Source organism: Amphibalanus amphitrite, unplaced genomic scaffold (genome assembly GCF_019059575.1).
Source record: "Amphibalanus amphitrite isolate SeventyFive unplaced genomic scaffold, NRLGWU_Aamphi_draft 000846F_arrow, whole genome shotgun sequence".
Taxonomy (NCBI): domain Eukaryota; kingdom Metazoa; phylum Arthropoda; class Thecostraca; order Balanomorpha; family Balanidae; genus Amphibalanus; species Amphibalanus amphitrite.
In genome coordinates, this window is record NW_024882340.1 from 1 (window position 1) to 13,197 (window position 13,197).

Genomic DNA, 13,197 nt, shown 5'->3' on the forward strand with positions numbered 1-13,197 from the left:
TATTTGCGCACGCTGTTGATTTACCTTTGGCACTTACCTTGCCAGCTTTTAAACGCTTTCGAGCAGCCTACATAATCCTATCTTACAAGCTCCTTACCAGACCTTAAATATTTGATCTAACAATATCATACAACTCTTTCTGACGCCGTGTTATCCCGAATTTGTTTCATTATGCTCTGATGATCCTTCTGGCTTCATATTTTGACCTTACGTAGTTCGATACCTGGCTGACTCTTTTTCTTCCGTAATCCATCTCCCTGACCCGCTGATCCCCACGCTGACCCCTCTCACTGACCCCTCTCACTGACCCCTCTCGCCGACCCTCTGACCTTCCCCTGCCTGACCGGCCGACCCATGCTGACCACTCGATCTGACCGAACGAACCCTGGTCACCTCTCTTGGCTCTTTGATCTGTTTCCCCTCTATGACCCCTCTGACTCTCTGACCCTTGCTGACCGGCCTCTCTGACCTCTTGACCCTTGCTGACCGGTCTCTCTGACCTCTTGACCCTTGCTGACCGGTCTCTCTGACCTCTTGACCCCTGCTGACCGGTCTCTCTGACCTCTTGACCCTCGCTGACCGGTCTCTCTGACCTCTGGACCCTTGCTGACCGGTCGCTCTGACCTCTTGACCCTTGCTGACCGGTCTCTCTGACCTCTTGACCCTTGCTGACCGGTCGCTCTGACCCTTTCTCCACAGGAGCTGAAGCGGCACAACGCGCAGGCGGTGGTGCGAGTCTGCGAACCCAGCTATAAGACGGACCTGCTGGAGAAGGAGGGCATCACCGTCACCGATCTCGAGTTCGACGACGGCTCCTTCCCGCCCGCGGAGGCAAGTGGGGTATAGTCAGCCAGTCTAGTCAAGTCCAAATCCAGTCCGCCAATCTAGTCTAGGCAACCGACTACCGGCGCAGTAGACGACGTGTAAGATGTATGAGCGACGTGCGTTTTGACAAGAGCGACGTGCTTTTTGACAAGGGCAATATGGAAGTCGTGACTTTAAGCACGTTTCCCTTTTAGTTTAGCCAACGAATTGCTCATTAGCTGTGATGAAAGGAAAACACGGTCCTGCTCATGCTAAATGATTTTGTCTTGTCATTATGCATAGGAACATAATGCGTTAATTATTGCATGGGCAACTTTTTGCAATTGCAGAGCGATGACAATAGTTTTTTTTTAGAAGTTATCGAACTCAGTCAAACATAAAATTCGTGCTGAATTATGCGTTCTGAATTTAGTTCTGCTCGAGCCTTGAAACGTTTTCCCACATTCAGCTTGAGATCCCCGTTCAGCGGTGGGACGTGAGATTCGTGTGCTATCTGGTACTCTAACATCAGGTGTTTTTGAACTTCCTCTCAGACTTAAGTCAAACAACATATGGCCTTGCAAACAACAGCTGAAAGATTAGAACTGTCGAGTGCTGTCTGACCTCCCCAGTAATCTGACCTGATGAATCGTTTTCCAATCACCCTATTCATTGCCCGACTTCTCTGCTGCTGTACATATCGTAATCTGACCTGATGAATCGTTTTCCAATCACCCTATTCATTGCCTGACTTCCCTGCAGCTGTACATATCGACTGCGCCATTCATTGTCACACATCCCAGCCGGCTGACCACTCCAATTATTGGACTTCCCAGTGGCTATCGCCTGATCTCACAATCGCCACCGAACCTCGCTGCAGTCACCCACTTGTCATCTTCCCACTTGCCTTTGAAGTTTGCTTTGCCCCTGTCACCCCTACGTTTCACTGATTGTGTACCGGTATACTTACTTAACCCCTCTCTTCCCCATGTGATTTAGATTAAGCACCATATCCACTCCAGTGAACCAAATGCTAATCGGAAATATATTGCTGGTCTAGTCGGCCACGGCCCATGATGTAATGGGCACGTGTCTCCCCCAGGAAATGGGTTTTATCTGCCCCCATTTCCCCCTTCCATCTTCCATCTCTACGGGTTGCAATTAGAGGTGGCAAAATGTGGACCCGAGGACCTGGTCCAAAGAACCAGTCTGGACCCATATGGGTCCAGACCGGTTCCTGGAAATTTTTTGACGGGTCCAACCGGGTCCTACCATACATCATGCAGTGCACACTACAAATGATTGCAAAATATGAAGTGAATGGAGAGAAAACATTTGCTCATGTATGTTTCTCTGCATACTGTACCTCATGCGTATTGCCGGTGGAAAAGGGCTGTTTTACATGATGCAATTAATGCTACCTACGAATAGTTTGTATTAATTGACTTTTGGGGAACGGGTCCAACTGGTTCCGATTCCAACTTGGACTGGTTCCGACTGGTTCCAGAAATACCCGGTCGGGTCTGGTTCGAGTCTGGTTCCCAAAATTTTTACCTTTTGCCACCTCTAAGTTGCAATTCTACCGACATAAACCTCCCCGTTTCCCCGACGCACTGTGGAGGCTGTGACTTCCGATATTAACTCTACCCCATTTCCCCTTGCTCTCCAGGTTGTGACCGAATGGCTCGACATCGTGCGACGCCAGGCCCGGGCTGACCCCACCTCGTGCGTGGCGGTACACTGCGTGGCCGGCCTGGGACGGGCGCCCGTGCTGGTGGCGCTGGCACTCATGGAGCTCGGACTCAAGTATGAGGACGCTGTGGAGCTCATTCGAGAGTACGTATCTTGGGGAAGAGGGAAGGGAGGGTAGAGGGGGAAATAGAAAGGGGAAGGGGGATGGGGAGCGCCCGGAGGACTGAGGTTCAGGAACTGTTCGCGGATGGGGTAGAAGTTTGTGAGGTAATACGGCGGAAGTTGTGGCTGTGGAATTTGATGGGGGCTGCAGGCCAGCGAGATGGGATCTTGGGAGACGGTTGGGAGTACTGGATGAAAGACGGGTGATAGGAGGGGCATTCCACGATAGATCGTACCAGGCCCGTCACCCTCATCACTCAGATTTTAATGAAAATCGGTCCTAGGGGTAATCATAGGCCCCAAAGACGCCTGACAAAATATCAGACTTCTCAGATCAAAACTTTTTGAGTTATATTGCATTACATTTTTTAAATTCGGTATGTAACGGTGAGTTTGATGGCCTATAACTCAAGAACGGGTTAAGCAACCAACAAAAAGTAAACAACACTAAGCTTGCGATGAATCAAAAATTAATATTACTATTTAAAAATTCCAAAGAAAAAATTTCATTGTTGAGCAAAAACCTTAATCTTTTTTCATTTACCTCTAATGACTTTTGGGACCAAAATTTTTCACATTTTTATTTTTTCAAAATAATCTTCATGTCATTGCAAATCGACATGCAAAAAATTAGAAAGGTGTTCTTTCTATAAGTTCCTCATTTTCCCGCAAACAAACTGGGTTTCGGAGGGGTTGATACGACCCCAGCACGCCGTTTCGCTTCTAATAGAGCTAGAGCCTCGCGGAAAAAAACGAGCGTGTGTGCCGTTACAATTCGCAGCGATTGGTACCCGATTTTAAGGTCTCAGGTTAACCGGTGGCGTCTGAGGTCAGGTCACGTGACTTAAGTTACGGCTTCGGTTTTTAGTAAATAACTTCGCAAAAAATGGCCGCAGAGCCGCGATTTTGGCATCATTGTGTTCGCCTAGCTCAGGTGCATCGAATGGTATACTTTTTGCTAGGGTGAGATCAACTTAAGTAGTTGACCTCGGGTCAAGGTCAGGTCAGAGCCCCTCAAGTCACGAAGCTGGGCAAAGGGTATCATATGGCATATCATTCGATTCGGAAGGTCTTCCCGAGTCCATTGGTGGCTTTCCCGACTCTCTAGCTCCATTTGATCGGGAGTTATTGACGAAAAACTCGTACGACCCTAGTGACGTCATAAATGACGTCACGCAAGGTTAACAATGCAAAAGTAAAGCATTGCACTTTGCAAGGAGTGCATGAAATCACGATACCATGTACGTGGGATAGTTTTAGATCATTCTCGGCGCCAAAATAACTGTTTTTATATTTCCCCATTGATTTTTAACAGTGATGTCACGTGACCGACCTGACCTCAAGTAACCTTGAAAAATTCCCAGATATACAAGTTGTGAGACCTCTAGAGGACACCATGTATGCGTCCTGTAACTTTCATCTCGGACAGCTATGGTCATTGGCGTCCAAAACAATGTCAGAACCAAACAGCCTTTTTCACCCTCGCGCTTATAGGAAAGAGGGTTGAATGAACCCTCTTTTCACTTTTTTCAGATGACTCAGACTTGAATTGAAGTTTCAGTAACCCGTGATGTCACTAGGCAGCTTTACCACGCCATTTGTAAGCTCCCCTCCCGAAATCACTATTCGAAACCGTTATCGTGACGTAAAATAAATACATTTATAGAAAGAACACCTTCCTAATTTTTTGCATACTTCTTAACAATGAGCCAAATATTTTTTTGAAGAAATAAAAAGTCAAAATAATTTGGTCCCAAAGTCCAAAAAATACAAATGAAAGAAAACTCGATATGTCATTTATCAAAAATAGCCTATTTTTCGAAATTTCAAAAATACATATTAATCTCTGTTTCATTGCAAGTTCAATGTTATATAACATTTGGCATTTGAATAATCCGTCTTAGAGTTACAGCCCGCCAAACTTAGCGCTGCAAAGCAAGATCCAAAAAATGTTATACACCATAACTCAAAAAATACTTATCTGATAAGCCTGAAATTGTTACAGGTGGATTCAGAGCCCCTGATTACCCCTTAGACCAATTCTCGTCAAATTCCGAGAGATGAGGGTGTCAAATTGGAAAAAAGTGGTACGATCTATCGTGGAATGCCCCAGGAGGGCCTTGGATACTTTTCGAAGGTTTTGAGCCCAGCTCTGTAAGCTGTCTTTGGTGAGATCTGATAGGACGTATGGACGGTTTATGAATGCGATTGATAATGAGTTGACTCTCATGGAAGGCCTATCCAATCCAGTTGGCCTGATTGTAGATTAGTTAGTAAATAGTAGTGCAACAGGAAGCAGTTGCACTGCGCCAATCGGCCTGTAGAGAGACTGAACTCGAGGTTGTTTACATATACAGTTTGTGAGGACGCTGCCATTATTCAGTTGCTATACGGATGATGGAGTTGTAAGTGTAACATAAGCCGTTGTTTACTGTCATTGGGGGGCGCCAGTCGCAGTAAGTGATCGCTGACGAGTGACGACCAGCACCAGTTATTGACTAGCGTTAACCGTGAGTCAGAGCCAGAGGTCAGTGACATTCGACGTGTACGGTTTTGTCTAATTCCGAAGTCGTGAGTCACGGTCAGTTGCCATTAGTGACCGGTGGGCATTACTAAAATTTAATTACGGACAGAAGTCAGTGGGACGTAAGCTAATTTGTTGACCGACATCGATGGACACTAGTCGATAACTTCTGTACACTGCACAGCCAACAGTTAAAATTGTGATAATCTGTCATGCTCTATATAGACCGCACATACCCACTAGAGCGGACGGGGAGGGGGCTCGCTCGCCATTCACCCGGTCAGCTCTTATCGTGGGGTTCTGACGTCACGGCCGGTCGGCATTCCCGGACCGCGGCGACGGCGCCGACGAGGAGAATTTCCGAGGAGTGGCGTGACGTCATTGGTGTGCTGACGTCATCGGGGCGGCATGGGCGGGCGCGCCGGACGTGGCGAGAACTCGAGAGAAGGGTTAAAGGGACTATCCCACCTTCTAAAATGTTGTTAAAACCAGTTAAATTGTGTCCGACTTTATAGATTGGATGACCAGGAACACGGTTCTGGCATTTATTTTTCATTAAACATCTTAGGCTTCCCATATTCCAAACACAAACTTTCAAATATGTCACAAATATTCAAATATGTCACAGCCCAAAATTACCTCCTTCCCCAGGCCACATTACTGTCATAAAGCTGATTCTTTTTACTCTGTAGGCACCACAACAAAGTTCAGACCAAGTTTTAAGCGATTTTTCAACGAACAAACCCATTTAAATCAGAATGACTAAACGAGGTGACGTCACACTAACGGTCGCTCCATGTTGAAGATAGGGCCTTGTACAAGGCCCATTTTCAAATGAAGGGAACGAATTTCTTCAACACCAAGAGGCCGCGGGGGTTGCAACCTAGATAGATAGTGGTTTCTGAACCTTGCCGCAAACTTGGCTATCTCAACTCAAACCCCATGTTAAAGGTGGGATAGTCCCTTTAATGCGATCAAAATAGATTGATCCGTAGGGCTAAAAAGGCCACCCCTGCTTCAACTTGAGAAAACTTTTTGTTTTGCAAGGTACGGGAACTCAGTCGAATACTGCTTCTCAGAAAGTCCGCTATTGCTATTTTCACAAGTCTTCGTACCTAGATTATGAGACATGGGTTTTATCTGACACCTGAAGATTGATGACCAATTGACTTTCCTGTCTTACAAATCCGTCATGTCATCCTTTCATTTCCAGTTGTCAAGAATCTTGCGGCCCGCGGTATAAATGCACTGAATAACGTATGCTGGTGGTTAATTTATCGCTGCCAGTCATTTTCTCTGAATATTGTCGACTAGCGCTGACTGCCGAGTATGGATTGTTTCCCGGTTCAGGGAAATACAGCAATATTAATGGTCATACTTGGTGGGGAATGTCACATGTTTCATGCTTATCACCACATACATGTGGTGTCACGGTCATATGGCGTCAAAATATATCATTGAAGAAGAACCGGGTATAGGCGGAAATGAACCCCACGCAAGCTCCGCTGAGCATGTGCTTTGACCTGGGAAATCCCCAAGTGATAGAGGAAAGGGGAAGGGGAGGAGAAAAACAGAAAGATACCGAGTAGGGTGACGCAATGGTGTCACACACCATGTGACCTTTTGGTGGTGAAAACCACGTGGTACCTATATGCCAATCGTTGCACAACTTCCTCTGTGTGCACACTGCATTTTAGTAGTCCTATGCTAGTATGGACGGATGTGTAGGCTCGAACTTCGAAGATTGTCCACCACGTGGGTGGCCCGGGAGCGGTTTCCTACGCGGAGCGGACGGGGGAGCTGGCGACAGTGGCGCCCTCTCACATGACATGTGACGTGGTGCGCCGCGTGGGTCCGGCCGGTGGAATCCCTCCCTCTGCTGGGATTGCGTCATCGAGCGTCTGGCGCCTGTGCGCTCCCCTCTCTTGCCCCCCCCCCCCCAAGATGTTCGGGAACCATCGTTCCCGCCGTCTCTGTAATAAGGGTGACCAGTGTCTGGGCTAATCATCAGGCGTGTGATCGATGTAAGGTCTGTCGCCCGCTGAAAGTACCGGCTTATCGTGTCTGCTCGTTAAGTGGGAGCTGCTTTTTATCGGAGATAAGGGACGGCTGTCTGCCGCGTGACGTTAAAACTTCCGACTGCAATTTGAATTGGAATTATTGGGAAGATGATAGGAGAGGTGCACTGTGTCAGTTTAGAGTGCCGATAGCACAAGGTCTCAAATGAATATAACCTGTCTCAGTCGTAATTAAATCGGTGAAGGTCGTGAATATTATTAGCTGGGCGCTATCGACGTGTTATCTACGCATACCTATTTTATGATAATTTCAATTCATTTCGCAGTTGATAATTTCTATCTATGCAATAAGTCGTTGGCCGTGAAGAAAGGTGTTTTTGGTGCTTGGGCCAGCGTAGATACCGTTTCTTTGGCCCTGTTATTGGAGGATCTAGCTCTTTATATCTTGACATTGGCCTCTGGGCGCTGAAATACCCTTTTCAGTTTTCATCGTGGATGTCGGATGAGATACTTTGAATACAAAAGTATTCACTGTCTAGTGTTGAAATGTTGTTTTTGTTCAAATTCTTGCGAATAAAGTGACTCAGGAACGGCGGACTGAGGCAAAAGCTCGTGTGTGTCGTTATTTTATGGACTTAGACTCCCTATTTCGCGGGTGTAGTTTTATATATTGTAACTGCCAGGTGTAGCTGTTGGATCTGGTTGAATCCATCGTTCTAACTGGTCCATTTCTGTCCTGCTTCAGGAAGCGCAGAGGAGCCATCAATGCGAAGCAGCTGCAGTTTTTGGAGAAGTACAAGCCGAGGTCGCGCCTGAGGAAGAACGGCGCCAAGGCAGGCTGCTCAATTCAATAAAGATGTCGCCCCCAGTCCGCCGATAGAGGACGCGCTGCTCTAACTTGCTAGGGATGCTGGACAATGGACATATCATGGTCCAAATTAGTTTTTTTTTCTCAAACGCGAGCCTGACATGATTCCACCCTTATTTGTGGAGCTGTTTTACCACTCTTGGTACTATGTTGTGCGAACATTTGACTTGTCATCTTTTTTCAAAGTCGAAAATGAAATGAGGAGGGGACATAAAGACATTAGGCTTGGGCTGAAGGAGGCTGAACCCACCCAAACCGCATGCTACCAGCGGCCATCGAAACGATGATATTGAACAAATGCAACGACTTTGGGTGAACGGATGCCTCCCTGGTCTGGTGCAATGGTCACCCTGGGTCACTGACCAGTGACTACGTCTCCTGCGGTCGACCGACCCCCTGCGGTCGCTCGAGCTCCGATACGGTAGGTGCATGTCTCGGTTCAACTCTCCCGTCATTTGGCGTGGATCGAGTTATAGATGGCTAGTTGTCACTGTGATGGCGACTTCCAGAGCAGGTCGTGAGATGTCTCCGAATGCTTCTATTCCGGGAATGAACTGTTTTCGCTTGGAGAATGAATCACGGGTGTTTGTAATATAGCCATGTTAAAAATAAACGTATCAGTGACGAGCATTGTCTTCTTGCTGCTGCCTGCTATCATGGCTGGGTAACTTAAAGCTAACACAAAATGAGGTAGATATCACGATGAACCGCTAGCTAACAGAGCGAGATGTTCACACCAACCACGACATTCATGGCCATCTTCCAGTGAAGAAGTGGCACCCTTTTCTGTCTGTCAGACGCAACTCTAGGCAGACTATGGAAATGTCGCACACAGTGGTCCTGCTCAAACGCTAGAGTAGATGTATGCAGACGCAGACGCACAGTCAACAACGGGACTGTCTAGCTTATGACACTAGACGTGTCATAAGCGACGCTATGAAGTCGCGGGTATTTTTGGATGCGATGTAAATCCACCAATGTTCTGCACGCAAAGGACGTTTACATTCCGCTGTTTCCTTAGCAGTTGGCGTCTTTCAGTCGTTGACTTCTATTGCCACCTTCTATATAGTTCTTTCGAGACATACCTAAACCTACTATACCGGTAGAAGTGGCGATTGGCATATTTGACACTATGCGAGCTTAGCTTACAGCAATGGATTTGGTGCCGTCCCAGGCCAGCCGATGTTGCCCATAGCGGGGGTGACTTCACTTCTTGGTCCCAGCTGTCCACTGTCCGCTGTCCATTGTCCATTGAACGCCGTCTAAACATGTCCACCATCCATGGGCGTCGCTACCGGGCGGAGGATGGATTTCCAGGTGGCGTCACAAGAAATAATCGGCCAACTAGGTGGCGCTACCATGCGGCGTGGTCGAGACCGTCGAGACCTCACTTATTTTCCTCTCATCTTCATATTCGGCGTCTCGGAATCGGATAACATGTTCCAGTGACAATTTTTGCCCACCCAGTGAAGTGCTTTTGCCCACTCAGCTTCCAATGCTTCCGTTTGCCAGCTTCCAATGTGTAGAGGGGGGGGGGGGGGGGGTCGGTTGGACCCCCTCTTGCCGTTTGGCCCCTGATCGAGCTAGATCTTCGCGGAAGAAACGAGCGTGTTGCCCGTGACGAGAGGAAGCCGATGATACCCAATTTTAAGGTCCTAGGTCATCGGTTGACCTTCCAGGTCAGGTCAATGACCCCAAAGTCGGGGAATTCGGGACCTGATAGAAGGTCGTAAAGTGTGGCTGCTATGGGGTTTTTCTGGGTGCTGATCACGAATATCGTGTTAGTTTTGATCACAGATGATGTCTTGAAACATTTAGACCAGGTTAGGTCAGGTCAGGTCAACCAGTAGGGGTCGTGACGGGTAGGTATTCGTAGTACGTGTCAACCGCCTCTGACAGCTTCGTAACATGTTACAAAGGCACCAGAACTACTTCGTAAATGTTCAAATAGTCATAGGCGGCGGAACGGGGGGGGGGGGGCACCGGGGTACCGTGCCCCCTTGAATTCTGCAAGGGGGGCACCAATAGCAAGGTGCCCCCCTTAAATTAAAATGTATTAGTACCAGGGGCGGATTCGGGAAAACTCCAAGGGGAGGGTCATGAATCGAAGTGGTGCCCCTACCTATACCCAAAATTAAAACCTCAACGGATTTCGGCCACTTAATTTTGGTGGTGCTCTATTTTCATTTTTTTTTCTTTATTTTTGGTTAGTCGTGTGATGACTGGTGCTCCTGCTAGGCCGCTGGTGGTGCCCAGAGTTGGCCTACGTTACGTTATTTTGAATTTTTCGGTAACCCGTAGCTGTCAGTACCGTTTCGTAGCGTAATTGGGATGTTTCGGTAGCGTAGTACGGAAAATAATAGAATAACGTAGGAACTACGAAATGGATTCCGTAGCAATTACAGGTCAGCTGTATTTGTATAAGGTACAGCCCACCGCTAAAGTAATGTAGGGTTTTACCAATCTCAACGGTTGGCTTTGACTGGCGATTGTTTAATGTGGAGTGATCGAAAAGAAGATGTCAATAGCTAAAGTTGCAGCTGCAAGGGTGACGATACATATAAGCTACATTCAAAGTTTCATTGTAGTCTGGTTAATCGTTCCTAAGCTTCAGAAGCAGAACATACCCATGACTGAAACCCCACATTGCTTCTGCTGTGGACTGTACATATTTTTTTTTCAGTTTACTCATATCGTCACCAGACCTCCGGCCGTTTACACGGATGTGAGACGCCTGCTATATAATACCACTGAGTCTTTCTTCCGGCCGGACCGACACCGGGGATTTCCCACTGGGGAGTCCCAGGGAATTCCCTGTCGGAAGTCCAGCGCATCTAGCGAGTAGCGCGTACGCACCGCCGCACCGACGATGCTGCAAAGCCGGCGATCATTGTGCGCAGTATTTGGCTTACTAGAGACTAACCGTTTCCACTGGGTAGTGGATGATGACATATTGCATAACGTAGTACGATAAAATAATTTGCTGCGTTAATTAACCCTGTAGGTACTTGAGGATCAGCTTAAAGTTAACCACACATACGGGGGTGAACTGGCATTTTCGTTTAGTAAAAAATAAAAATAAAAATCATCGTGTCAGGGCTGTGACGAAAAATAAGTGGCCTAAATCCGATGAGAAAACAGGATTTGGGGGTACATTATAGAGTTCAGTGGGGGTATCCTAGGTTTGGCTCCTTGAGCTGGTGCCCCCCTTGTCTCAAATCGTTCCGCCGCCTATGCAAATAGTTTCTAAATTCGAATTCAGCTAAAAAAACTAGCCTAGAAACATGTAAAAGTCGAAAAAGTGAACCGAGATCACCAAAGGTCAATGACCTGAGTCTGACCTGACCTTCAGTTGACCTTGACATCCTCTTTAATGCATGGGAGCAACATCAAATCATATGTTTGAGCGTTTGAAACCACGAAAACATTGCAAACGCGCGGCTAATGCGAGCCGACATGCCGAATCGCGATTCCGGCCAAACATTGTCTTGGAAAGTAGGTCACAGGTCAAAGGTCATTTGGGTCAGGGACATTAAATTTTCAGGGTAGGTGTAAAATTGATCAATGCGAAGGTGCTGAAGGTTTTGTCGCAATCAGCCGCTTCTTACGCGAATTATTTGCAAAAAAACCCTTAAGGGGGTTGCATCCCCCCCTGTGCCGCTGAGGGGCTATAGCGTGCCACTAAACCATCAGTGAACTTGAGAAGACCTGCCGAATCAATTGATAGGCAATATGACCTCACTTGGCCAGCCTTCGTAACCTGGTGAGCTCAACACCCAGCAGCTGACCTTTTTCAAACAAAAAGTATGCATTTAATTCGACACGCTCGGTCATCTACCGGTACCCACTAAGGGCCATAGACAGCCATCCAGGATCTCATCATTAGAATTCCTCAAACAGGGCCTCGTTTCATAAAGCTCTGCCGTAACTTACACCTTTCCGTAATTCACACCCTTTCAAACTACGGAGCGCAAATGAAGCTGTTTCACAAAGCCACAACTGGAATTGCACGGTATATAGAGAACTAGGTAAAACCGGTTTGCCGCCACAACACTAAGGTATTTTAACCACTATTTTCAGCTGGCCTTCTCAGTCCAAAAAAAAGAAACTAGGCCACGTATCTTTATGTGTTTTATTATTTATATATAAATTGGCAATAAACGTGCACAGGGCAAGACTAGCGTAACTCTGTAAAGTATATGCGAAGATAATTTTTTGACCGACCACGCCATTTCGAAAATAATATATCTTTGGTTGTAGGAGTTTGTTATTGATGAAATCATATTTTTATCCTTAAAAATTAAAATTAATAGTAAAAAAGTATTATCAAATGTCAATACTGTTTCATTCAATTTCGAAACCACCAAGGTCAGCAAATGGCGGGCCCACCTGACCAGCCAACGTTTTACCACAAATTCTCGAATAAAATCAGTTGTATAGGTTGTAAATCATGATTGAACAATATCAAAATTGAATTATCTTTCCGATTTTATGTGTTATTTCATTTGTTCATGCTCAAAACTAGAATAAATCGATGTTGAATGTAAAACCACCTTTGGTGATCTTGGTCACACTGTTTCACTGGATGTAATGGTTTTCAAAAACAAGACCGAGTCGGCGTCTGAAACGTTCACCAAAATATGCAGAAATGCTGACATTATAAGGTGTCAAAGTATCAAAGCTCATCTAATGGGGGAACATTGTCAATTTTGCTTCCGAATCCGAAAATTGGCATTTTGGGTGTAGCGGGTGCAACAGCGCTCCGTTGCTAGCGACGGCGCCGTAGCGTGTGCAACCCAGCGGCGGCGTCGCAAACTAGTAAATCCTTTTGATGCACGCAGATGTCAGTGATTGATTGACACATATGTCTTGTGATTGTTTTCTGCCTTATATGTTATCTCTTGTAACCGTAGCTGTTGTATTGTCACGCCTTAAGAGGGTAATCTAGGAGCGCAGGTGTGGAGTAATTTTTCTTTGTCCAACTGTCACTGTAATTTGTAATATTACCATTTAGACGCTGAAACTACCTATGCAAGGTAGCCTTGCTAGAAATATAGTGTGCCAATTTTTGTTCAATAAATCAGTACGATCCACGATCGGTAACTCGTTCATCCTAGTCAAGCTCAGAG

The 13,197-nt window shown here is 46.5% G+C and overlaps 1 protein-coding gene across 1 annotated transcript; it reads left to right on the forward strand.

Annotated features, from left to right (window-relative positions):
- Positions 1 to 690: 690 nt before the first annotated feature.
- On the forward strand, positions 691 to 8,695 carry LOC122367053 (protein tyrosine phosphatase type IVA 3-like; the record flags this gene model as incomplete). Its single annotated transcript, XM_043339832.1, has 3 exons — positions 691 to 831; positions 2,474 to 2,640; positions 7,946 to 8,695. Coding segments are annotated over 3 exons (417 nt in total), but the record flags the coding sequence as incomplete, so codon positions are not given.
- Positions 8,696 to 13,197: the final 4,502 nt, after the last annotated feature.